This window comes from Meriones unguiculatus, chromosome 19 (assembly GCF_030254825.1).
Source record: "Meriones unguiculatus strain TT.TT164.6M chromosome 19, Bangor_MerUng_6.1, whole genome shotgun sequence".
NCBI classification, from domain to species: domain Eukaryota; kingdom Metazoa; phylum Chordata; class Mammalia; order Rodentia; family Muridae; genus Meriones; species Meriones unguiculatus.
Genome location: NC_083366.1, coordinates 46,532,634 through 46,560,290, shown reverse-complemented (window position 1 = coordinate 46,560,290; position 27,657 = coordinate 46,532,634). Strand labels below are relative to the sequence as shown.

Genomic DNA, 27,657 nt, shown 5'->3' with positions numbered 1-27,657 from the left:
AGATGGCTCAGTGGGTAAAGACATTGCCACCAAGCCTGATGACCAGGACTCATATGGTGGAGGAGAACTGACTGCTCCAAGTTCCCTTCTGACCTCCGCATGTACACAAACACACAGTAAATCAAAGATACCCCTTTTAAGGCTAATTAACCAAAGTAGGGCAGCAGAAGATAAATTAGGTAAGTACAACAAAATAACCAAGAAATGGGGAACAGTACAGCTGTTTCAGAATCCATCTAAAAGGTTAGAAACTCCTGGCAGATTGGACAGAAGCAGCGAGACTGTGACCGACAGTTTACACGTCTCTGTAGTTAGAGGTCAAGAGGACCCATGTGCTCTTTGAGTAAGGAAAGAAGTGCATCTTCAGGGCATGCTGGCAGTTTACAGTAATCGATAGGCAGACCTAGAAGGTTACGAGGAGGTCAGCTGAAGATGTAGCTCAGTAGCAGAATACTTTCTTAGAATGCATGAAGGCCTGAGTTCAGTTCACACTGCCACTGGAAAAATAAAGACCAATAGGACAGTTCTGCGGCAACGCATTTGCCACCAAACCTAATGACTTCAGTTCATTCCCCAGGCCCCACATAGTGAAAGAAGAGAGCTCCATCCTGACAGTTGCCCTCTGACCTCCACGTACATGCTCTGGCTCTCTCTCTCTCTCTCTCTCTCTCTCTCTCTCTCTCTCTCATTTAAACAAACAACAAAACCCCAAAGAAATGGCTTAGGAGTTAAGAGCATTTGCTGCTCTCAGAGGACCTGGGTTCCTGGCACCCACACGGCAGCTCACAGCCGCCTGTAATTACAGTTCTAGAGGAGTCGATTCCTCCTCTTCTGGCCTCCAAGGACACCAGGTGCACGTGTGGTGCACGTGCGGGCATAACCGCCATATATGTAAAAATAAGGTTTATGTTTTTTAAGGTTTAAAGTTAAATAATAGCAAAATCCAAAAGAAGAAAGATCATACTGGCTGTAGGTTTCTCAGCACTGATGCTGAGAACACCATGCTCAACACAGGGTGACTCACTAACTACTGTCTGTCACACCAGTTCCATGGAATCTGATGCCTTCTTCAGACTACTGCAGGAAGGCACATACTGCATACATGTGGTACACACACACACACACACACACACGCGCGCGCGCGCGCGCGCGCACGCGCGAGTCTGTGAAAACAAGTCTTCGGGGGCCGTGAGGATCGCTAATGTTCAGCTTTGAATTCTTTCCTTAGCCAAACTATCAAATACCCGGATTAAATACATGGTTTTATCCCTGTAAGAAATGCAATTTAATATCCCATACACTGTTTGGATGTGTTCCAGGGAGGCAGTAGATTAAGAATTGGACAAGGGTGCTGACTCGGTTGTAAGCAGAACCCGTTGGAATATATTGAAACAGAAGAGGAATTTATTGAAAGGATATTGGATAACTCACAGGGTGTTTGGGAAGATGAAAACCAAACTCAGGGAAACAAGTGGGAGCAAGGAAACCTTGGCAGCTAGAGCTAAGATGTGAAACCCCAGAGGAGGGCACAGCAGTTCTCGGGCCTCTGAGGCTACTATCTGGAGTCTCTGTAGCCATCATCATGATCCTGTGTACTGCTTCCTGCTGTGGGTACCACCACCGTAATTATGTTCCCAGGTTCAAGTCCATACAGAGAAACGTGCCACTTACTAAGGACAAAGGCAAATTTGCATGCTAATAAGACAATTTTTTTGTTTTTGATTGTTTGGCTTTTTCAAGACAGGTTTCTCTGTGTAGCCTTGGCTGTTCTGGACTCCCATTGTAGACCAGGCTGGCCTTGAACTCACAGGGATCCGACTGCCTCTGCCTCCCACCACTGCTTCTGGCTCAGGTGTGCTTTTTCAGGTGTTATTATTTGAAAATGAACAATGAAATCTTAAGTCAATAGTAGAGCACTTGCATGGGCTCAGTCCGAAATATTGGGTTGAGGGACTTGAGGAGTTAAATCTTGGCAGACCACCACAGAAACCAAAGCATATCCAACCTTCTTTACAGTCAATTGATAATTTCTGCTTTATAATCTTCAATAATGAGAACGCCACTTCACATAAATGCATAACTAAATGGCAGAAGTCTGTGTGGGGTCGTTTCAGAAATGATTGGAAAGCCTGTCTTATTCCCAAGTTTTTAATTGAACTGAAGTCAACAACTCAAGCAGTAGTTTTTGGATTTGGGTTTTTAAATCAAGCATTCTAAAGCTGCACTTCAACATACGTTGATTTGGTTCTTGTATGCTTGAGAACGTAGGTAGGAAAATACTTAAAAGTCTTTGTTTTCCACATTTAAACCACACTGTTTCTGTCAGCAGAAAGCTTTGTATGTTTCGTGGAAACACAGTAATTGTGGCCTACAGTCTCAGATCTGTGCTATTTCATGTAGTCTTCATGAGAGTATGTACAGTGCAAACTGTGTGCTGTGCATTCAGAGCCAAGGCGGCAGTAAAGTTGTCTGGTGCAACCCGGGCTCACACCTTGGATTGTTTTAACATGTTTAATGGCAGGCTAAGTTTTGATGGTTGCACATTCAAAACCCTTTCACTGTTAACAAGTGTGTATGTTAGGTCATATTCAGTTAGGTGAACCTATGTGGGGTCAAAACCTACATCTTCAAAAGCTAGATGTTAAGTAGAGTCCTGCTCAAGATTACGGAGAAACTAGAACGGGGCAGTGGGTGTTTTCAGCTTCTCTAGCACATGGAACTACCTGCCATACACTGACAAGACAGCATGTTCTTAACATGGGAGGGCAAGGTTCTAATCTTAGGCAGATAAAGTAATGTCTACTGAGGCTTCAGCACTGTAGACAGTAAGTAAAGGAAGGTTGCAGAACAGTAGCCATGTTGGGAAATAGCCGAGGGTCTAGACAGCAGATTGGGAGATGTAAGCAGCGTGAGGAGTGGGGACTTAGACTGTCTAACCTGGAGAGTTAGGGAAGCGAGGAGCATAGTGAAGGGAAGGAAGAACTGGACACACCAAGAGTATAGTTTGTTTATAGAGGGAAAAGGAGGGAAGGTGTGTACGGCACCATTGAAGCTAGCAAGCAGCAGACTAACAAAGATGGCTAAACCAAGAGTTGGCTGCATAAGCATACTGCTATTGCATACAGACACCAGTGTAATGGTGACATCGTTTCTCCTGGGAAGGCAACCACTAGTGGTAAATGCTCTGAAATGGTAGGCTTTGGGACATCTAGTTATGTTTAGTTTATCTTAAATCGTTAACAGCGTAACAGAGCTGGAGGGATGGCTAAGCAGTTAAAAGCAGGTGTTAGTCTCACAGGGGAGACCTGGGTTGGATCTCCAGCACCCACTCACAACTTCCTGTAACTCCAGCTCCAGGGAATCCCACGCCCTCTTCTGGCCTGTGTGGGCAGTGCATGAACACAGTAGATGGACATGTGCAAGCAAAACACCCATCACGTATAATTAAAACAATGTGTTAGGTGGGTAAAGAGATGTCCAGCTGTTGGCTTACAGTCACCTGTAACTCCAGCTCCAGGAACAGCTGATGCCTCTGGCCTGAGGGCACCTGCTCTCAGGTGCATATACTCCCATATACATGTAGGAAGGAAGGCAGATATTAGCTTGTGATTAAATGGCTTCTAAGCATTGTGTGTTGGCTTGAGGTGGCTTTTCTTTTAGAAACACTCAAATGTAGAACTGGATTCCCAAGTGAGTCCATACATAAAAGTTGTTGTGATGTTTAAAAGTCAAGAGAAGAAAAATGGCTCTGAGCTTGGGTAGTCATTGTAATTCAAGTAAGAAATGATGGCGGAGAAAATTAGGCTGGGGCTCCCTGGTCACCTGTGTGTTCACTGCTTCCTCTTTGCTGGAGTAGTTTTGTTTCTCAGGGTTTATCACAAGCCCAAACAGCATGCTGTTCCTGACTTGCCTCTGAGATCTCACTGCAGGATTTCTGATGCATTGCTTTTTGTTTGCTTGTGTCCTCTGGTAGCGGGGACCACTGTGCCACCTCCAAGATTTGGCTGTTTATAGTAGACACAACTGGGAAAGTACAAGTATTTGAGAAACTGCTGTTTACCTTGAGACAGTGTCTCATTAAGTAGCTCCGTCTACTTAATGGAGATCAGGCTGGTCTCAAACTCTCGGGGGTCTTCTGCCTCAGCCTCCTGAGTGCTGGGATTAAAATATGTGTTGAAACCATGCCTCAACTGCCGTTTTTGATACATAGGTCCCAGAGAAGAAATACATGTTTTGGTTATGTTGTGGAATTGCTAGTTATAAGTTTAATGTGTGGTTGTGTCCCTTTAAAAATACAATAAAATGTTACAAAAATAAACACGAAGTTGTTGCCTCATTTCTTTTTCTCTTTTCTCTTTTTTCACAGAAATAACCACCATTAACATTTGATGGATGGATTTTTTTTTTCTTTTTTTTTTTATGATAGGCAACTTCATACGCATTATCCTCCTGCCTCCACCTCCTGGGTGCTAAGGTTACAAGTGTAATCCTAACCTAGATTGACATGGATCTTTCCACAATTCTCTCCCCCATACATGTATGGGGGGATTTTTGTTTTAGTACATCATTCTGTACTCTCCCCTGCCATATATATCTTTTTCTACAACTCTAATCCCCACAGCATTTTTTTTCAGGGAAGGCTCTGCATGTGATATGTGGAGGTTAAACAGACACATGTGCGTAACCCCTGGAGGTTGACAACACTAAAGCTTCCTCAGAGGGGATTGGAGAATTAACCTTTTGCCTTATTCAGTATAAATAAATAAACAACGAAATACATGTGGTCGACTTGTCTTTTGCCCTGCTCTGGGGATCCTAAACCACTTAAGACTTGAGCTTCTATGCTGGGTGTTGGTGCACAACTTTAATCCCAACACTTGGGAGGCAGAGACATGCAGCTCTCTGTAAGTTCAAGGCCTACCTAGTCCACATAGTTCCAGGTTGTGCAGTGAGATCCTGTCTTAAGAACAACACATCTGAGCTGTGTATTGTTGTCATATAAAATCATGCTGTGGTGGCCCACAAGTTGGAAGCGGAGGACACTCATCTCAGCATCAAAAAAAGGCAAGATCGCTTACAGTCTTGGTCAGACCGCATCCATTAATTAGCTCAGTACAGAGGGAGTGTGTTAATCACACTCCACAGAGCCGGCATTGATATTTATGGAGAAATTATTATATAATAGTGCCGAATGCTCTGTCACAGCTATCTGCTTAAGTAAAACTGTAGTTTCTTAATGCTATATTATGCCATTATGAAAAAGCAAAGACATTCTACATGCACTGCCAGACATCACACTCCAAGGCCTGCTGTTGATAAAATAGCGTAGGCTTTGCTATTGTTTGTCAAAAGAGAAGGGTTAAGAGCGTTATGCTATGGTGGTGTGTATATTATATATACTTAGATTTATTTGCAGCTAAAAAATTGTCCAGGTGACTTAGCGTCATTATTTTTGAGAAAAGAAACTGGGGATCGGTAGTGGGGGAAAAATCTTGCATTTCACACATACCTGATGATTAAAATGCCATGTGCACTTATGTCAAGAAGAGGTTTGGCTTTTCTTAATAAGATAATATTCAAGTTTATTGTAAAGGTAATATCAAAGGACTGAAGAGATGGCCCAGGGGGTAAGAGCGCTTCCAGAGGAGTGGGGTTCACATCGTGTAGGTTACAGCCTCCTGTAACCCCAGCTCCAGGGGCTTCCCTGCCGCCTTTTAGCCTCCAAGGACACCTGTGTACACATCTGTGTACAAACTCATGCAAATAGATGAATAAATAAGGCACTGGAGAAATGGCTCTTGCAAAGGAGCCATTCAATTCCCGCACCCATGTCAGGTGGCTCATGGCTGCCTGTAACTCCAGGTCCAGAGCACCCAATGTCCTCTTGTGGCCTATGTGGGCACCTATACACATACAGATAAATTAAAACTAAAATGTTTTTATATGGCAATAACTGCTAAGCTTCTCAAGAAGTGGTTATGAACACCAATGAGGCATACCAGGTCTGGGCTCTTGAGATTGTTGCTAGGTATCTTGAATCTCAGTTTTCTCACGTCAGATAGAGGGTAATAGCAACTGCCATATGGAGTGATCATGAAATGACATAGCACAATCAAGTACAAAGTGGTTAACGTAGGTCTATTACTGAGTGATTATATAAGGTCTATGTTAGGACCTTGGCTTGTCTTTTCAGCTCTTGATTCCATTCTGTTAAAGGGCTCAGTCCTCAAGCCCCAGGCTGTCTTACCTGAGCTTCCGACTCTTGAATCAGTTGCCATGAGCACACAGGCTGAATACGAAGAATATTCCAGAGGAAAGTGATTGGTGGCCCTAATGTACCTCCTTGATTACCCGTCTCCATGTTTACTTACTCAGAACCTCCTGAACCCAGTCTTTGAGTTTTTAATAAAAGCTTCACTATATAGACATGATTGGCTTAATTATTAGCCACTGATAAGCAATTCAATCGATAGCCCCTTTCTCGGCCTGAAGATTGGAGTTGGAGCTAAAATCCCTGTTGTGGTTGACTACTGACTGTCTATCACAGGCTCAGGTCTTGGATACTGTTTCCCAGCTCGTGGAGGTGTTTGATGCGGGGCTGTGGAACCGTTAGGAGGTTTGGCCTAGGTAGAGGACATGGGTCATAGGGGCAGACCTCTGCTTCCCCATTTGCTGTGATGCTAGCGTCCCCCACACTCCTGAAGGCATACACCCTTTCTCTCTGTGATGGACTGAAATTCTTAAAACCATGAGCTCCCTTGTTACTTCTGTCTAGTCTCTCACAAAAGCACAAAAGTAATACAGGCCCCAACCCTCTAGTAACCACCACCACCTAGCTCATTAACATACCAAAGGCAGGCCACTCCAAAATCCGTAGGTCTTTGGAGTTGTGTGCAAAAGCAATGGATGAAAATCAAATAGATGTTTCATATCGCAATTTTCACCAGGATGCTCACACTGTGAGCAAACAAAGAAATGGCGGCTGCCGGAAGAGACTTGCAGCAGCATAAGTCAGTGGAGGCAGAGGTCACCTACACTGTTTAACCTAGCTTTTTGTTTTACTCAGTGTATATGATTTCCCTGTCTTAGGTCAAACTTCTTAGCCTTGGCCCACAAGAGTCCAGTTACTACAGGCATGTTCAGACTGGAGACTTACGGGATACATTTTGTGCATTCAAGTGTAGTTTAGGCCTCCTGTTCATGAAATGGAAGAAAAAGAATAGACTAACCCAATAGAAATACCCACTTAAGAAAGTAGAACACTAAACAGTGATGATTCTCCATAGACCATGTGTCCTCAGCAGGGATGACAGATAGGGACTGACGTGCGGATGGTATGATTGAAGCTGCTAATGGCCTCCCCAACTGGACACTGTTGGAAAGGATATCACGGGCTGCCTTTCTTCTTATAGCTTGTTTGTAGTGTGGGTCTCTAAGCCTCATGATCAATTTCCTTAAGAGACTGAGATGTTGCAGGCCTGTGCTCTATCACCCATCATTTATTGGATTATCTGGTATTTAGAATTGGTTTCCTTTGTTGATGCTTGGTGACCAGAGTCACACATGAAAACTAGTTCTGGTCCTTGAAGTTAGACTTCAGTCTTTTAGCAACAGACCTCTGGGAATTCCCCAGCCTGTGACTTTGTGCTTCCTTAGGCCTTTGCCTCAAAGCAGAGCAAAATGGCCAAGGGTGACAAGACAGAAGTCACATGTACATCAGCTGTTAGCCAGAAGGTAGATCTTGACTGAAGGAGATTGTAGATCAGGGGTCTCCAAGTTTTGTGTCCCAAACTTTTGGCTTTGCCTTGGGTACAGGAGACACCTCGGCACAGTGATAACAGGACCAGAACACAGAGGCTCAAAGTAAGGTTTTCTATCTGTAATAGCTTTCCAATTCTCACAAGAAGTCAGTGGCATACACACACCCTACCATTCTACATTCTGCCAGGACCCTGCAGCTTCCTACTGCACCCAGCCCATCCCAGCTTCATTGGTATAACACACTTCCAACATTTCAACCCAAAATGCTTTCAATAAAGAGATGTTTATTGGCTAAATAAAGCAACAACAACAACAAAAAAAAGTGTGGAGAAGACTACCAATTATTGTTCCTGATGCCTGAGCCAAGTCACACTCCTCTCTCTCCATCCCTGTTTATAAACCTACAACTTCTTGCCTGCAGTTCCAGAAAAATCATTAGAGATGTCCCTTCCCCAGCTCTGGCCTTGTGCCCTATAACCCATCCACTGTGAGGGTGTGCCAGGGGCAGCCCAGCAATCACCCAGACCCAGGTGTGTTCACACTTAGGCTCTTGGGAGCAGGGGACAGATTCCCAGAGTGGGAACAGCGCCCAGGACAACCCAAAACTATACGGCACACATGGATTTGACAGAAGAGCTGGGAATAGGGAAGCATATTGCTGAAAGGTCCTTCCAGGGCCATTCACACATGCAAGCTGCATAATACCCAATATTTTATAAGGCCAAAGTATCATTTAAACACAATCAGTATCAAAATGAATGAGCTATTGCCCTGGGGAAGATGGCTTGGTTGGTAAAGAGCTTGGCGTGTCTAGGACGATCTGAGTGTAATGTAATCTCAGCGCTGGGGAGATGGAGACAGGTGGATCTGTGGAGCTCAGGGCCAGCTAGACTAGCCTACTGTACAAATCCGAGACCAATAAAAGAATCTCTTGTAAAGAATAAGATGAGCAGCAAGTGCCCAAGGAATAATGTCAGAGGCTATGCCCTGGCAGCCATGCACACAAAATTCATAGGCTGTTTTGTTTTTGTACATTTGATATCCAGTGTGTATTTTCAATTGGTAGAGTGTGTAGATTGGGATAACCTGGTAGCCAACGGACTAGGTTAGCCAGAAACTTTGCATTAACAAGCCACATAGCCATCATCCTTGGATAAGTTCCGTTTCCCATGTCATAGGCAGTTAACCCAAAGCTGCAAGTCTCACTCCCGGGAAGGGAGGGAGCTCGGTACACCCTGTCCTGCCAGGTGTCTGGTTGGAGACACCTTGCTCTAAACACCCATTATAGTCAGACAGTAAGTACTTCCGAAGCACTTGCTTTCTTGGACTCGACACCCTGGGAAGGAAGAGATTCTTATCCATATTGCTCAGTGAGGTTCCTGACTACCGTTCCCAGTATGCAGAAGATGTTAGACGGATAATAAGTAAAGTGGAAAAGTAAGTTTAAAAACTTACATGAGGGGCTAGAGAGATGGCTCAGTGGTTAAGAGCACTGTCTGTTCTTCCAAAGGTCATGAGTTCAATTCCCAGCAACCACATGGTGGCTCACAACCATCTATAATGTGAACTGATTCCCCCTTCTGGCAGGTGTAAATGCAGATAGAACACTCATATACATAAAATAAATAAATCTTTAAAAAAGAAACTTGCATGAATTACAGTTTATTCTTTTGTATCTCCCCTGTACCTCCCTTTCCCCCTCCCAATCCTACCCTCCCTCTTCAAAAAAGTTGTAAAGCAAAAAAATTGAAATGAAGGCTTCTCACTTGGCGGATATTAGTGCTGTTTTTGGGGCTCCTGATGGTGTACTTGCAGTGTTTGTTTTTCTGATGAAGGGCTGTTTGTAGCCTGTAGCTAGTTGTGTTCCTCTAAATCATTCATTTGATGAATGTATGTAGAAAGAATGATTGAAATACCTACAGACCCGGGCTCTTCGCCAAGCTCCAGGATACAAAGATAAATGAGAACTGTCTTAAAGGAAATGAGAGGTGGATAAGTAACCAATAAGTGTTAGGGTATAAGTAAACACAGTCTCTGGGAAACACAAGGAGTAGTGTCCAACCAGCTCAGATCGAGAGATACCCACGAACGGGAACTTACATTCTGCAGTGTGGGAGATGTTCCTAGCAGTCAGCCCTGGGCCCAGTACATACACTGAATCAGTAACTGAGTGATGAAGCCATAGCTCAAGAGTCACTTTGTTTGACCACCCAAGTGTGGTCACTGCAGGGGAAGGGAGATTGCGTGACAGGTTGGCCTTTTGAGTGAGACCCCGTCTGGGGGCCATGAGAAGTCACAGAGTGGGACAGAGCAAGAGAAGGAGGGCACACACAGGACCAGTGACAGCTATCTCACCTTCTGATTACAGGCAAAGCGAAGGCTGGAGCTGGGCGAGAGTGGCCATCAGTACCTCTCAGATGGTCTAAAGACCCCCAAGGGCAAAGGAAGAGCTGCACTACGGAGTCCTGATAGTCCAAAAAGTAAGGGTACATTCGTCTGTTTCCCCATGCTCCTTGGTGTGGGGCTCCCAACTTGCAAAGCTTGGGGCTGGAAGGGTGCCAAGGTCTGAATAATTTGGGCATGTTTTCTTCCTTATTTCTCCCCGAGCCTGTCCAAAAGGCAGATACAATTTCTCCTGGCACCTGGCAAAAGGGCAACAGTCACTCCAGTACCTGAATGCGTTTGCGCTTTGAACTAGTCATATTTAGCCTTCCCTCCCTTTAATGGACTTTACTTAAGAGTGCAAGGAGTATGGTGGATTAAGCCAGTGGGAACCTTATTCTCTAGGTCACCACACACAGTGGCTTAGGAACTGGAGCAGTGCTTGCCTAGTATGCTGGGGCCTGGGTTCAGTCCCCAGCACCACATAAACTGAGTGAGGTAGCGCACACCCATAGTCCCAGCAATTTGGGAATTGGAGAATGAAGGATCATAAATTCAGTGCCATCCTCAGCTGCATGTTGAGTTCAAGGCCAGCCTGGGGTACATGATACCTTGTCTGGTGAAGGAACAAAAATTAAAAAGTAGTTGCATATACTAAGTCCCAGCTAACTTCTGCCTTCGTCAGTACTGTCATCATGTCATCTGAGAGAGAAATGAAAACATTATAAATAGCCAAATATTTGCATTAAGTGTCTGCACTTCATACAAAAGCTAACCTAGACTTTTCCTGTAGTTTCTCTGTTAGGTATCCACAGACTATATGTAAGGGCTAAATTAGAACCTCAACCTGAGCTCCAATAGAAGAATATAACACTAAATGACATTTTGTCTAAAAGAGGGGGGAAGCTTGAACTTTTGGAAGTATTTGACTTTTTCTGAAAGATGGATTGACAAGTCTTAACACAGCAGTGCCTGAAGGACTAGTGATGTCACGTCTGTTTGAGACCCTGTCTTGAACAAAGTGGTGACCTGGCTCCGTTAGGTTAGGCTTCTTAAATGAGATTCATGGAGGCTACAGTTCTTTTTAATCCATTCACCTGATGATACTTTTGAACATCTCTGTGAGATGTTTCATTAGACCCAGAGAATAGGTTAAGGGAAAGTAGAAAGTACTAACAAAGTTCAAGGAAATGCCATTACCCGACGTAGGAAGTCTGTATTGTCTCGGCTTTTGTTTGCTTCTTTTCTTGATAAAGCCACCTCATAGCTTTCTGTAACTCACCCCAAACAACACCAGCTTGGCTTCAGGTACTAATCTGGCTGCCGTGGGAAAGAGGGCTTGCTTAGCTGCGAAGAGACCCTTCATTTCTTTACCTTTCCCCCTATCCCCCACCCGTTCGGTTTTTGTTTTTCTTTAAGCTCCAAAATCTCCCTCAGAAAAAACGCGGTATGATACGTCACTCGGTCTGCTCACCAAGAAGTTCATTCAGCTCCTGAGCCAGTCGCCTGATGGGGTCCTGGATCTGAACAAGGCAGCAGAGGTGCTCAAAGTGCAGAAGAGGAGGATTTACGACATCACCAACGTGCTGGAAGGCATCCACCTCATCAAGAAGAAGTCGAAGAACAACGTCCAGTGGATGTGAGTGGGGGTCCGCTGTGTCCCCGGGCACCGCCAGCGGGGGGTGGGGTCGGGGGTGTGTGAGCGGCCTTATGGCTGCTTCAGTTTCTGCAGTTAGATAGACCCATACTTCTCCCCCACTTCCTCTCCCTCCCTTACTCCCTCTCCCAGTTTTCTCTCTCTTTCCCAAAGTTGTATTTAGAAAATCAGGGCTGAGGGTAGAGTTCGGTTGGTAGAGTGCTTGCCTGTAAGGCGTAAAGCCCAGGGTTCACTCCCCAGCCCCACATACGCTGCCTGTAGTATTGAAAAGCAGCAAGCAGAAGTTCAAGGACATCTTCCAGTACATAGGGAGTTCAAGGCCAGCCCAGGATAGGTGAAATGAAACCTTATCTCAAAAAAAAAAAAAAAAGTCTTTAGCACTGAGGCTTGCTTTTTCGACATTGTTGGTTCTTATTTGATTAGTGTAAATCAAGAGGATCTTAGAATTCAATGCAGTTGTAGATTAGGAAGGAAGATGCCACCCATCACACTTAAGTCCGTGGGTATGTATGATCTATAGATGTACACGCATGTGGCTGATACTGTATTTGGTCATCTGTGGATAGAGATGAACAAACACAGTCATGAAGAAGCCTTATCCCTGCTCCTAATAGATTAACACAGTTTCTCTGTCCTTGAAGGCACGACTTCAGTGGGTTTCTTTTGCAGAAACTTATCAACGGTGTGTCTGATTCTGTGTGATAATTTCATTCGTGAATCATGGACAGAGGCAGGCATTTTTTAAGTACAGCATTGATCTACGAAATCATTAAAAGGGTCAAAACTGTTTGGAGGGGGGTGTTTTGAAAAAAATACAATTTTAGGCTAGCCAGTGAAAGGGTTGCCTCAAAACCCTGACAGCCTAGATTCAGTCCCTGAAAGGTACATTAAGATGGAAGTAGAGAACCGACTCTACAGGGTTATCCCCCAGCCTCTGTACTCCCGACATGGCCTGGTGTATCCACACACTCAGAAAAACAAGTAAATGTCTGAATACAGTTCAAGGGCTCAGAATGTAACTTGCTGGTGGAGCAATAGCCCAGCATGCATGAAAGAAGCCCCTAAGTTCAGTCCCCAGTTTGGATTTCTAACACAGGTAACTGTGTGTGTGTATGTGTGGAATTGTGGACAACTCAGGGACTCACTTTGACCTGTGCCTTAGAAAAACCTGTTGGCTGCTCGTCTTTGTTCTTGCAGATGCCTAACACACCTGTTCCATTTCCCCCTAGGGGTGCTTGTATTAGGAGATGGTGGTGGAGGGCCAGGTGGCTGCCTTTTTTGCCCTCAGAATTTCAGAGTTCTGAACAAGCAGATTCTTTTTTTAAAGAAAAGGACCCTGAACATAACTGTTTTCACCTGATTTCTGTGGCGTCTGAAAAGTACATGACTGTATTTATGGCAAATGTATTTCTAAAGCTCTTCTCTTAACACTTGGCTAACAAACATGGCCTTCCATGACATGGCGGAGGGAGGTTGTTGGCCCCCAAGGATTGTTTTGGTTTGTTTTGTTTTGTTTTGTTTTTAATTACCCCCCTCACTTTAGCTCCTGTAAAGTGCCATAAAGATTCTGTGTTTGCTTCTAGGGGCTGCAGTCTGTCTGAGGATGGGGGCATGCTGGCCCAGTGTCAAGGCCTGTCCAAAGAAGTGACCGAGCTCAGTCAGGAAGAGAAGAAATTAGATGAGCTGATCCAAAGCTGCACCCTGGACCTCAAACTGTTAACCGAGGATTCAGAGAATCAAAGATATCCTTTGTGCCTAGTGCTGGTTAGAGCCCTCTGTACTCTCTCCAGAGCTGACAGACTTATTCATGGGCCAGATATATGTTAATCTGTCATCATGCAAACAAGCAGTGTGTGTGTGTGTGTGTGTGTGTGTGTGTGTGTGTGTGTGTGTGTGTACGTGCCTCGAAGGACAGGGCTTTTAATAAGGTACCTTTAGAATATATGATATTATTATCAATGTTGATAGCCAGGTGAAAACTGTTTTTTTAAAGCATTTTATTCATGTGTGGTTGGAACATGCAGATCCTCTGTCATCATATGAACACACTATTAAAAAATGTTATAATGTGTCAGTATTAATATTAGTGGTAACACTCAGCAGATTTGTCTTTGGCTTCAGATTTCAGGTGTGCATTAGCTGTTACTTCTGGGATTCTCAGAATTCTATTTTCTTTTCATCAGACATTGTAACAGTTGGAGTTTGCTGAGCCTGTCTGATTGGGCTACAGTTGAGGATAGAAAGGTAAACTGTAGCCAGGTGTGGTGGGAGGTGTGGTGGGACTGCCTGTAATCCTTGCAGCAGAGAAACAGTCCTGAGCTCACAGCCACCCTGGTTACAGTAGCAAGGCCCGATCTCAAGAAGAAAACAAAGGAAACTACACTTTTAAAGTCTGGTATGGTGGTGCATACTGTGATAGCAGCCTTTGAAAAGATAAAGAGATAATGATCAGGAGTTCAAAGCCAGCCTGGGCGCCATAGCAAGTTTGGGAGGCAGAGGCAGGTAGAATTCCAGACCAGCTAAAACTACATAGTGAGTATGTAGTACGTAGTCTACCTTTTCTCAAAAAATTACATAAGTAAAAATTTAAGAATAAGAAGAGCCTGCTGTGGTGGTGCCCTCCAGCAATCCCAGCATCCCGGAGGCAGAGGCAGCCAGATTTTTGTGAACTTGAGGCCAGCCCGTTCAACAAAGCAAGTTCCAGGCCAATGAACGAGTAAATGGCTCAGCAGGTAAAGGTGCTTGTCCCCAAGCCTGAAGACCTGAGTTTTGTCCCTGGGACCCACATGGTAGGAGGAGAGATCTGACTCCAGCAAGTTTTCGTGCCCTCAGCTCCCGCTGTCACACACTGTGGCACACACACCCACTCATTCACATACTAAATAAATAGGTAATAGCATTTTTTTTTTTTTTTTAAAAAGGAAATCAAAAGTAAGAAACTACATTGTGGAAACGCTGTGTGGTTACACATGATTGACAGCTGTCCTGAACATGTGGCTTGTAGTGTTGTCATTCCTATTTTTCTGGGACCTTTGTTACCAAAATTAAAAAAAAAAAAAACAAAAAACAAACAAGTTTCCTTGAAGGGGGACCACTAGCCTAAGAAACACATTCCTGAGGGAGTACATTGGAAACACTTTTAAGTTTGTAAGATTAGAAACTATATTTATAAAATTTTTGTCTCAACCTTCCATTCGGGTCCCAGTCTGGTACAGTTTGTTCACAGATGTGTTGAAATTCTGCTTCCTTCGGCTTTTAGAGTAATTGTGGATGTGTTTTATTTTAGTAAGCTCTTGTCACATAGCTTTTAGACAATGCGCTCAAGGTTAAAAACCTGGTTATCAGTTTATGTAGTGTTTTTTAAAACAAAAATTTAGTGTCCCCAAATGGCCCCCATTGGCTTCTCTGGGAGGCTAAGTGGTGACCAAAAGCCTAGAATCTTCCAAGAGCATCATACTTACTCCTGCCTTGGCGAGTGTGTGTGTTCATTCATTCCTTTGTATCATGAAAGTTGACTAATGGCACACCCCTTTACTCCCGGCCCTGAGAAGGCAGCAGGCAGATCTCTTGATTTTGAGGCCAACCTAGTCAACATAGCAAAGTCCCAGGCAGCCAAGGCTGCAGAGTGAGACGCTATGTTTCAAAAAAAATTAAAAAGAATACATAAATAAATATAAGAGTTCTGACTTTCACGGACATCAGGCATACACATGGCACACATACGTATAAGCAGTCAAACATGCAGACACTTAAAAAAGAAATCTTTTTTCAAAAAAATTTAAGCTCACTAAAGGACTCGTAAGATGGCTAGCAAAAGTGCGTGCCGCTCTTGCCTGATGGCCTCAGTTTGATCTGTGGAACCCATGGTGGAAGGGGACACCCTGACTCCTAAGAGTGCCAGCTGACTACCACTCTTGCCATGACGTGTGCACGCACACACACAACACACACCAACAATAACAGTAATAAGTAATTTTTTCATAAGTTGACTGAAAACACTTGTTAAATTAAACATGTTCCTCTTTGTCGCTTCTCAAGTCAAAGCCTTGTTCCTGTTGCCTGTCCTGTTGAGTGCCTGTTTCTGGCTGGGTTTGGGTGAGTGCTTTGTCATCTGGTAAATACCATGCTCTTTCATGATATCCTTTCAGGCTTGGCTTCTGGGACCCTTAAATGAATTGTTCAGCACTTGACGTAACTACTGAGAGCCGTGAAATGTTAATTTATTCTTTTTAGCGAAGTCATTGTATCTTAAATTCGCTCGGTTGCCGAGCACCTGGGCACTGCTCGCCTCCTTGGGAACCCTGAATCCTAGTGTTAATAATAACAAGAGTAATTTTTCCTAACAGAAATAATGATGCTCTGATCCCTAGGCAGTACGTAATCACACCAGCCCAGGTGTGCTTGCGTAAACACGCTGTCTGCCTGAGCAGTAGACTCCGTTCTTCCACCCCTGTGTTGGCTATTTATTCATTCATTTGGTGTCTCCTGGCACTTGCTACTGGCAAGCAGAAGTGGCTGCTGTTTCAAAAATTTTTTGATTGGTAAATCTTACAGCCTCCACCCCCACCCCCACTCTGCCGAAAGTTAGGACCATCTGTCAATCAGTTTGATAGACAGGGCCCTTCATTGGAGCTCATGGAATGCCAGTACACAAGACTGGCAAGCTAACGTAGAGATTTCTTTGATTCTCGAGGACATCAACTGGAAGACAAAGGCCATGGAGGAACCCATTTATTCGGCGATCCAAAGGGGAAGGTTTTATACTTTTAAGTCATGATGCAATGGATAATTTTTTTTTTATGTGTCTGTTTTGTTATTTTCATGATAGCTGTATCAGTGGCCACTAGATGGAAGATTTCCTTAACAGTTCTTACGTTAGCTTATGTTACATATCAAGATATTCGAAAAATTAGTGGCCTTAAAGACCAAACTGTTATAGTTGTGAAAGCCCCTCCAGAAACAAGACTTGAAGTGCCTGATTCAATAGAGGTAAGGGGACAGCGACGCCGTCCGTCTGTAGAGATGTAGAGATCTTTTCGGAATACCTGAGCTTGAATTGTTGACTCCTGGTTAAAGTTTCCCGCCTCCCAAGCATTTTATAATTTTTTTTTCTCATTGATTTCACTTAATCCAAAATTTAAAAAGGTTCAACAGTTCCCTGCTTCTTAAATGTCCAAAATGTCTGGTTTCGATTTAGAAGGGCATTCTGGTCATAGCAGTCTTTGCTGCCCCATCTCTCTTAAACTTTCATTGTTCACAATTTGTTATCTGGTGGTTATGATCAGTGTAAACAACTTGAGAAATTTTATGTTGGAGAGACAGTCCCCACGACAAATAGAGCTCCAGGGATTTCAGTAGTAACTCTCCGTCTTATCACACTTTAAGAATTTTTAAATTGATTTATAGCATCTTTACATTGTGAGAAAATTAAATGGGGCCGTGGGGTAATCAAGAGACAAGAATATTGTGAGAAAGTAGGACAGGCATTCTTATAATTGCTTTCAGGTGTACATTGATAAAATCAGCCTAGGCTGTAATTATAAGATAAAGGAACTATAGTGAAAAGAGAATATCTAGACTATTAAAAGATAATGCCTAAAATATTAAATTTACAAGGTAAACTTCTTACCTTATAAAATTATAATGTTATGATCTAGATGAGGAAGGTCTCTAAATATTAGTGCACTGAGCAAGCCGGCGAGATAGCTCAGTGGTTAGAGCACTGGCCCTTATTCCCGAGAACCCAAGTCCAGTTCCCAGCACCTATGTAGAGCAGCTCATAAGGACCTGTAACTCCAGCTCCAGCGGATGCAGTGCCGTCTGGGTCTCTGACAGCCAGCCACACACAGCGAGCTATACTCAACCAGACACAAAAGGATTCCTTTAAATATTGGGCTGGAGAGATGGCTTAGCAGTTATGAGCACTGGCTACTCTTCCAGAGGACCTAGGTTCAATTCCCAACACCCACATGGCAGCTTAAGCCTGTCTATAACTCCAGTTTCAGGGCTTCTGACATCCTGACACAGACATACATGCAGGCAAAACACACAAACACATAAAATAATAATTCTTATAAAATAAACATAAATCTTGGGCCGGAGAAGTTGTTTAGTGGTTAAGAGGACGGGCTGCTCTTCCAGAGGACCTGGGTGGTTCCCAGCACCCACATGGCAGCTCACAGCCATCTATAATTTCTATTTCCAGAGGATCCATTGACCTCCTCGAGCGCCAACAGACATATGCTAAAGCATAGACATGCATGCAGGCAAAACACTCATACACATAAAAATAAATGGATAAAAGTTTTTGAATCCTCTCATAGACCAGATGGCTTACAGTCAAATTATTTTAACATAAGTAAATAAAAATATTTCAAAAATCAATATGTGCCAGTCAGTGGCGCATGTCTTTAATCTCAGCAATTAGGAGGCAGAGGCAGGCAGATCTCTGAGTTCAAGGCCAACCTGGTCTACAGAGTGAGTTCTAGTAAAGCCAGGACTATACAGAAACCCTGTAAAAAAAAGAAAAAAAAACCCAATAGCTTTATTCTTTTATTAACTGAAGCTCCTTTAGCACTTTAGAATACTTGATATAAGAAGGTTATTAGAGTTTAATATTAGAAAGCCTTACTATGACGAATTAATTTAATAGAAATGCATTTTTTGAAATACTTAACAGGCCTGTAAATAATTTGCAAGAAAATAATATATCTAAAGGATACTGCACACCCCAACCCAAAAAAGTATTTCTTTGTAGCAAAGATCAATAAACTTTCAAAAGTTCCAGGTAGCAGTTTGTCTTTGATCTTGTAAGCAACATAGTTTGGATTATTCAAGTATTAAGCTCTACTGTATTTAATGTGTAATATGAAAATAGCTAGAGACAACACATACAGCATGAGAATGGCCACAAACTGTGTCCCAATAAAACTTTACTTACAAAGCTGGCTGGTGGCTTGGATTGGGCCTTCAGGCTATAGTTGTTTGCTGGCCCCTGCTCTAGAAGAATGTCATTACTGACAGACTCGGAATGAGGGAGCAAAATGAACAATGAATGTTGTCCTTCCAGTTTTAGGTGAGGTATGCTTTGGTTTTCATTTCTAAGTGAACTTGAGCTGACCTCTTGTGTTTCTAGAGCCTACAAATACATTTGGCAAGTACCCAAGGGCCCATTGAGGTTTACTTGTGTCCAGAAGAGACGGAAACACACAGACCCATGAAAACAAATAACCAAGACCACAATGGGAATATCCCTAAGCCCACTTCCAAAGGTAAATATGTCACGATTGTCTTTGTGAGAAGCAATGTTTAAGAATGAAAGATCCTCTTTCAGGACCACATGGCTACATCCTAAAAAAATACTTAGGGCTACTAGATTGCGGCCATTATTGATAGGAGTCACGTGCAGCCCATCAAAATGGCCAGAGTAACCAAAGTGCTGGACAGGACCAGTTCGCAGGGTCATTGCATGCAAATGGGCCTGGAATTTATGGATGACACTATCCGTTCCCTCATTCGCCATGTTAAAGGCCTCGTGTGAACGGGTGAGGGGCTGGCCACGGGATGATTAGTACCTTAAAGCCTTCATGTTGTGTGGAAGGGATGGGGAGAGAAGCTTCATGTTATCATAACAGTTTTCTGAGGCACTGTTACTAATTTATAGACTGAAATAATGATCTTGGTCAAAATGGTCCCTCACCACCGATGAAGAGCCTGCAGTCTCTTAAAAGCATAAAGCTTTTTTCCTTGGCCTACTGAACAGTGACTACAGTGAGGAGTGAGGCTATGGACAGTGTTGGTTTATCAGCCACACTTGACGAGACATCTCAAATGATGAGATCATTAGGGGAGGATATGGCCAGAAAGCAGCTCACTTTTCTTTTCCTCCCGCTAAAGCAAAGCTCTTGGAAGCTTCGGCTTGGATATATAGATAAATAAAACCTTTATCAAAAAAATTGAAGAAAAAAAAATTCTTTTTAGTTTAAACATATACACACTAGGAGAAAGCAGAGTGATGTCCTTCTTCCTGCCTGCTAGCCTAAGGGTTATCAGTGTCCTCAAGCAGCCTCACTGAGCTGACGAGCAACCGCACACACACTCTTCCAGACGAAGTAGGTTTTCTTATTTTCTTCTAACGTTGGCTCTCCTCCCCACCCCGCCCCCACTCCCTCCCCTCTTCTCCCCCTTTCAGACTTGGCTTCTAACAACTCAGGACATAGCGAATGCTCGGTTTCTACAGCAAACCTCTCTCCTCTGGCCTCCCCAGCCAACCTTTTACAGCAGACTGAGGACCAAATTCCTTCCAACCTCGAAGGACCTTTTGTGAACTTGCTGCCTCCCCTACTCCAAGAGGACTACCTGCTGAGCCTGGGGGAGGAGGAGGGCATCAGTGATCTCTTCGATGCGTATGATTTGGAAAAGCTGCCCCTCGTGGAGGACTTCATGTGTAGTTGATTGGGCTTTGTACAAACTGTCCTTATAAACCAATATTTTTTTATCACGGAATCAGAACGTGTATCACAGTGTTGTCCCTTCCTGCCTTCTTCCTCCAAGAGTATCATGAAGTAAACTTCAGAACAAAGCTGACATTTTGATGAATTATTAATTTTATTATTATTATTATTTTTTAATCCTAAACGCACAGTTGCAGGCTCCCTTGGGAAAGCCCTGCCTGGTCCCAGGCTCCAAAATCTTCCTGATGAGTCAGCAAGTGAGAAGATGTGCAATCAGGTGTCTCCCGCCTGTCCTTCCCCCCCTCCTTCCTCTCCTTTCCTTGCGGACTGGCTTGCTGTGCCGAACGGATGGGCTGTTGAACGGGCCTGGCCACCTGGCCCTCTGGAAAACAGCACTCTCCCTTAACAGCATTTCAAGCCGTGCCTTCTCTGCGGAATGCATGTCTTTGTGAGTCTGCTAACATGGAATGGAATCCTGCCACACATGCAAGCTTGAAGTCATGCAAAGGAATGACCCGGATTTCTTCAGCTCTTAGGAATATTTAAATTACTCTCATAATCCAGTGTAAGCTATGGGCCCTGTGTCCCACCAGGAGGTTGCAGGAGCCTCCACAGCCTTTTGGATGAAGAACTTGTTTGCGAGTACTCATTGCAGATAACGGAGACTAGTAGAGTTCTGCTGCTCGAAGCTGTTGTGGATTTCCCTGTCTCCATACCCCACTCCCACCTCCCCCCCAACACCCCACCCCACCCCCCGTCCCTTGTATTTGTGAGTTTTCGGTCGATTACTTGCAACTTAGGAGTTCCTTGTGGGTTGTTTTAGAGTTTTTATTTTTCTAGCTGCCATTGAAGCATTCCTGTGGCGCCCATCACCATTTCGATTGAATTGTTTACCTTAAAGCGATTCTTGCAAATTCCTGTTCCTTTAGCAGAGGGAAAGAACCTCTACTGATCAGAGCATCTAAACCTATGTGACCTAAGGTCCACTAGCCTCTGCAAGAAGCATCCTCTGTCTTGCTTCTTTCCCCAGGAGGGGAGCTTGGAGCGAGACCAGCTCTGGAGCTCACCGACTCGAGAGGCCCGTAGTGAGGACCTCGGGCCAGATGCTACAGCTGTCCCATGGAGCAGCAGGCATGGATCCCTCCATCCTTGGGCTTCCCGGGCCCCTGTGACCGGGGAAAGGGCTCTAATGCCATACTCAGGGAGACCACTTCTCAGGATGCGGTCAGGTGGAGAGGCCCTAGGGAGAAAGATACCCCATTGTGTGAGTGGCATTCTATCAGGGACACTTCCTTAAGTTGAAGGAGGAGCTCCCGCTCTGTCGGGGATAGGGTGGAGTCGGGGGTTGGACTAGTTCTAGCCAGAACCTACTCAGCCCTTCCACTGTGAGTGGGTGCCTTCGATTAAGGGAGGTCGGGAGATAGGAAATGCAGTGATAGAATGCCAGGGCGACTCCCTCGTTACTCCTCAGGAATGGTGTCCCAAACTGGAGGCTTTGTATCAGCAATGATCCTTCCAGTTTCTTCCAAGAATAGCGTTCCCACTGGCAGGTGGCGGCCGCCACCTTGTCCTGGTGTTGAATATGGCATAGTACCTCAAATCCATTCCTTGGATGCTAAGGGCTGGGGAAATGAGTTAGTCGTGAAAACTAACCCCCAGCCGAGCAGTTCGAAACGCTATGTGCCTGGCCCACCCGGGAGGCACGTAGTAGGCACTCAACACATTTGATCCAGTTGAAAAATATCCCTTGGGAAAACATTTTACTAAACCACAAGAACCCTGGCCAGTTTACTCTAGATAGATTTCCACAATATGCAAAGTGGTGGTGGTGGGGGTGGAGACAGAAGACACCGGCACTTTAAACTCTGTGTGTGGGTATGTGTGGTGTATGTTTGGGAAGAAAAAAAAAATCAAAGGTGCAGACTATCTTCCTCTCTCTTCTTCAGCCTCCAGCCCCAGCCTCCTCCCCTCACACACTCTGGACTTGGGTACAGAATAATCCGTGTGGTCCGAGCTGAAGCACTGGGGTGGAGGAGGGAGGGGGAGCTTCGTGTTAAGTGCCTACTGGAAATGCACTGTGGGGTTTTTTCCTGTATGGGAAACCATTTATGCCAAGCTTTCCCCCATGTCCTCTATTTATCTCATCTGGTTAGCTGCCTCTGCCTCTGGCTTTGTGTAATTCTCTTGGCCAGCTGCACAGAGCTGGGTTTCTTTCCCCAAAGTCCAATGACTGAACTCACCTGGCTCCAGGTTGTTGTGTTTGGTTGACTTTCCTTGTTGAAACTATTCGTATTGTAATACCGTATTTATTGTTTTAAGAAATGAAAGGAATACTAATAAGTCTTCAAGAGTTCTTAAATGCATAACGGGACTTTTCCAGTTAATGGGCTTAACTGGCGTACGTAGATGAGACATGGCACTATATTCTGTTTGCATTTAGGCTTTTTCTTTGCTCGTAGTATCTGGCACACAAAGTAGGTGAGTACTACAGTATTTTTGTTACTTTAAGTCCTGAGAATGCAGGTTCCCTGGTACCATTGAGTTGCTGCTACTAAAAGCTCACATGCGGGATGGCTGAAAGTTACAAGTGTGCGAATGATGACGGCGTGAGCCTCAGAGAATTAAACTGTATAAAGGGCAACACATGAGCTGTCAAACAGTGTTAGGGATGTGTTTGTGTACATAGCAGTTGTATTTAAGTCGATACAGTCCGCTCACATCGCCATTCTTTCCCAGTTTTGTACAGAGAGAGCAGTTCGTTTGTAACCACTGCCAGAACATTTTCTAGCTGGTTTATAATTTTTTTTTTTTTTAAGACTGTTGCCTTGGTTTTCCGGTTTCTTGTTTTGTTTTTGTTTTTGTTGTCGCGCCTGTGACTCTTGTTTGCCTTCTTGTCATACGTGTAGCTCTGTCTGTAAATAGAATCACAGTATTTAAAGCTTTAGCTTTCAGGAAAAACGAAGTAAGAATCCAAGTGTGTGCATGACGAGTTGTGTGTATGAGAAAGGGATCTGAAGGAAGATGCCTTGCGGAGGAAGTCGGGTGGCAGTTGGCAGGGTGTGGGAATGTCTTTCCTACGGGGTACTTGCTTTTGTAAAAAGGAGGTGTTTCTCCCAACACTGGGAGTAGGCAAACTACTAACCAGTTCAGCTTTGTGTTGTATGCTAGTTTAAAAATAAATAAATAATGTAATATAATGTAAAAATAGACAAACAAACAAACAAAAAGCTTTTATGATGGATTTTGTAAATAGATTTGTTACAGGGTGACCTGTTCTAGCTGTGATCTTACCACTTCAAATGGATGTAATTTGAATAAATTTTGTATGGTAAAGGGTCAATAAAATGATTTTTTTAAGAGTTCAGACTTGTGGATGGATTTTCTTAGTATTATCTTAAGTTCCCATGGGGTGGTTGTTTTTTTAGGTAGGATAATCTGTACTCTAGGTTGGCCTCAAACTTGCTGTATAGCTGAGCATGACTTTCAATTCCAGATCCTTCTGCGTCTACCGCCTAGGTGCTGAGATTCTAGGCCCGTGGTGTGCCGCCATGCCTGGTTCATTTTATGTGGTACTGGGCATTGAACTCAGGGCCTCGTGCATGCGAGGCAGGCACTCTACCAAGTGAGCTACATTCTCAGCATGTTCCCCTCTCTTTAGATAGGATCTTATGTGGCCCAAACCTATGGTGTGTTTATTCCTTCATTATACATGTCTTGTCTTATATATTTTTCTATGTTGGCACTTACAGACAAGCATCATGCTTTTAATGGCTAGATACCATTCCAGTGAGTAAGATTTTATTCATTACCCAGGCAATTTCCTATTTTGAGAAAAAGGGGGTGGGGAGGTTACAGTTGTTATCAAAAGCCAGGAACTATTTTTCAGTGTAGTAAAATACACAGCAAAGCTTATCACTACTGAATGTATTTTGTTGTTTACAGTACACAGCCATATCTATCTGGTTCCCGAATAATCACTCCAAAAGGAAACCTGTACACCCTAAGCAGCCACTTCCTATCCCCCTACTTAACGCTGTTTTGCTGCGGAGAATTTACCTCTGGATAATTCTTATAATGGAATAAAAAATATGTGTAGTCTTTATGTCTGGCTTCTTCGGATAACTATTTCAGGATCCATCCATTCAGTAGCATGCCAGTATTTCATTCTTTTCTATGCCTGAATAGTAGTCCGTTGTATGGATATGCCACAATTTATCCATCAGCTGATGTATATTTGGGTTGCTTCCAGCTGTAGACTATTAGAATTCTAGGCACTATCTTGAGGACTTTGATGAATGTTCTGGGTGTTTTTAAAGCATATATGAGTGGCTCATACTGTCTCTTCTTCACTTTAGAACGTAAGTTCTATAATGTTTTCTGTCTGGTTCACTATTTAGGACCTCAGCTCCGAGAATAGTGCCTGCATGTACTAAATCCCTAATAAATACTTGAATGAAAGTTCTTTTCAGTTTTTTTGAGACAGGTTTTCTCTGTGTAGCCCTAGCCATCCTGGAACTCCCTTTGTAGACCAGGCTGGCCTTGAACTCAGAACCTTAGAAGATGGAGTCTCACTGCCTCTGCCACCCAAGTGCTGGGATTACAGGTGTGTGCCACCACTACCCAGTGAATGAAAGTTCTCATATTGTACATTTAAACTGGTTTTTTTTTTGTTTTTGTTTTTGTTTTTGTTTTTGTTTTTAAATAACCAAGGGCAACATCATCAGTTCAGGCTTTTGTGTTTTGTTCTTGCTTTGTTGTTGTTGTTGTTGTTGCCTGTGCATTACTGTGTTTCTCAGCCTGGCTGTCATGTGATCTCCTTTGTGTACATTTTTTACATTTCATTTGCTCTGTGTAGAGTCATGTTCTCACGCAGAGCGGAGGGCCTGGCACTTCTGTCATTCAACATGGCTGCTGTCCTACCCGAGGATCTGTGCTTTTGGTCAGCAGGTCAAGAAGTCTACAGTCAAGCAAGCCAGAGACTGAAGCATAACAGAAACAGTTATATTTTTTTTTCTTTCAGCAATCTGCTGATGCCAAGCTGGCAAATTAAAGATTTCTCACCTACTACAAAAACAGCTGAGAAGTTTAGACAGATGAATCTTGAGTCCAGTCACATAGGTTGGATTATGTAGAAACATGGACTGAAGGCAAGGATCTGTAAATATTTCAGAACCATGCTTGATTATTGTAATGTCTGTGGTGAGGAAAAGCTGGAGATTCGCCTGAGGACCATTTAGAATTAGCAAACAGGTGGGTGAAGGCTAAGCAGGTGAAAGCGTTTAGTGCCAAGGCTGCTGACGAGTTCTATTCCTATGACACACATGGTGGAAGGAGAAAATTGGTTCCTGCAAGTTGTTGTGTGACTTCCACACATGCCCACACATTATAAATAAATAAATAGATGTGTATTTTTTTAAAGATAGCAAATGAAATCATTAACAGAAAATGTGTGTGTAGTCACTCATCTATGTAAGTTGTTGGGTTGTTCAGTCATGCTTTGAATACTGTAACGGGCTGGGGAGATGGCTCAGTAGGGAAGAACACTTGCTGGCTTGCTGCCCTTCCGGAAGACTCAGAAAGTGGTGCTTTTATGCCAGGTACTGTTCTGGGTGCTAGAGTTGATGGGGGGGGGGAACGGGGGACACCGCAGTGTAGGTATAGTTACTTGGCAGAGAAAGAACTTTTAGCTGAGAGAAGCAAATGTGGATCTTTTCACACCTTTCTTTCTAAAGCCATTTGTAGAACAACAGATGGTTAGAGGCAGAAGCAGACGTGAAGGCTGGGTGCGGTCCTGTCATGGCGGAGCTCTACAGAGCATCTGACGGAGGGTTCCTTGGTGTGGTGCCCAGCCTCGGGCCTGTGTGTCTGAACGCGGGAGTGCTTGGAGAAGATTGCCCAGATAGGCACAATTCAAACTCTACTCAACCAACTGTCCCTTGTCTGCAAGGTAAGGTCACCTCAGTCTGTATCTAGGCTATACCCCCGATGTGAAGAAAATAACAAGATTCAGTTGTAAATCAGTGTGGTTTGAGCATGTCCCCTGCGTGCTTCTGCGCTTCCATACTTGGTCCCTGACTGGTACCCCCACATTAGGAGGTTGTGGTACCTTAAAGCTGACTATTAACTGTCTTTTTATTATTTAATTGTGTGTCTAGGGAGAGAAGTATGTGCATATCAGTATAGGTGGCCTTGGAAGCCAGAGGCGTTGGACCCTCTGGGGCTAGTTACAGGCAGTTAGTGGTGAGCCACCTGACATGGATGCTGGGAACTTAGCATGGGGCCTCCACAATTGCTCCTGCCACTGAGTCATCTCTCCAGCCTGGCTTGTGGAACCTTTAAAAGGTGAAGTTTCACTGGAGGAAGTGAGTCACTCATGGAACCTAGAGAATAGTGACACATGACACATGACCAGTGGCTCCATGCATTCCTCACCATGGTGGACTACGTGCCCTTGAACTGTAAGTCAAAATAAAGCCTCAGTTTGCACATTCTCGGGTATTTGGTCACAGCAATAAGAAAAATAACTGATATGTTCATCCATCAGTGACCTACAAGAACTCCTGTACTGACTGGTTAGAATTAAGCAGCCTGAAGTCAGATCTGAATAAATGTCTACAAATTGCTTCCAGAATCTACTGGAACTACTTACAATGTCAGCAGAAATTCTGCAGTTACGTAGCAGTTTTTTGGAAGGTTGGTTTCTGCTACCAGCAAAGAGGAATTGATCTCTTGGAACCCAGAGGAGCAACATTCATTAAAGCCTCAAGTTCTGGAGTAAGATGTCCTAGAACTTTTCCCCAGGCAACACTATTAGGAGAATCAGGCTACGAAAAGGAAGGTGGTAACCCCAGGACAGAGGGAATGAAGATGCAAGTGACAGGAAAGCTAAGCACAGAGAAAGATAGGAAACCATCGATAACTTCAACCTCAGCTGGGAAGTCCAATCCATGGCCACAAAATCAGCATGAGGGATCCAGGCATCTCTGTAATGTCAGGCTGGACGTCCTAGACATAGGAGGACATGGTGTGCCTGACTTCGGTTACAACTAACATTGGAAAAGGTGCTCATCACGGTGCTCTCAGATCCTGGAGGGCTACAGCAGGCGGCCATCTCCAGAGGCCTGAGCTACTCTGGTTACCTAGAAATAAGGAACAATCACAAGGCAGGAAAGCCGAAAACACCCTGCAACAAGGTCAAGGTGGTGACCAACCAGACGCCCTTGTAGATGGGGGAATTAGACATAGACAAACCTCGAAGTTCAGATAGTAGGAAGCTCTGGCTCTAAGTGACATGGTGACCTGTAGCCCTGCCCTCTGTAATGACTCAGCCCAGGTCAACAGGCTGCTCACTGAGTGCTGAGCCAGGTCTACTAGATGTCCAGATTCTGCAGTTTACTCCCATTT

General features: G+C 44.0%; 1 protein-coding gene across 4 annotated transcripts in view; it reads left to right on the top strand.

The window, feature by feature from the left end:
• The window catches only part of E2f3 (E2F transcription factor 3), an 80,167-nt gene extending 56,550 nt beyond the window's left edge, over positions 1-23,617 (top strand). For 2 of the 4 annotated variants that reach the window (XM_060372758.1, XM_021658319.2), the window contains exons 2-7: positions 10,130-10,241; positions 11,563-11,782; positions 13,384-13,542; positions 16,675-16,789; positions 18,936-19,071; positions 19,992-23,617. In XM_060372758.1, coding sequence (XP_060228741.1) covers positions 10,130-10,241; positions 11,563-11,782; positions 13,384-13,542; positions 16,675-16,789; positions 18,936-19,071; positions 19,992-20,254 — 1,005 coding nt within the window. In that variant the 3' untranslated portion in view covers positions 20,255-23,617. The remainder of the gene's footprint in view (positions 1-10,129; positions 10,242-11,562; positions 11,783-13,383; positions 13,543-16,674; positions 16,790-18,935; positions 19,072-19,991) is intronic. The other 2 variants (XM_060372759.1, XM_021658320.2) reach the window with 1 other exon arrangement.
• Positions 23,618-27,657: the final 4,040 nt, after the last annotated feature.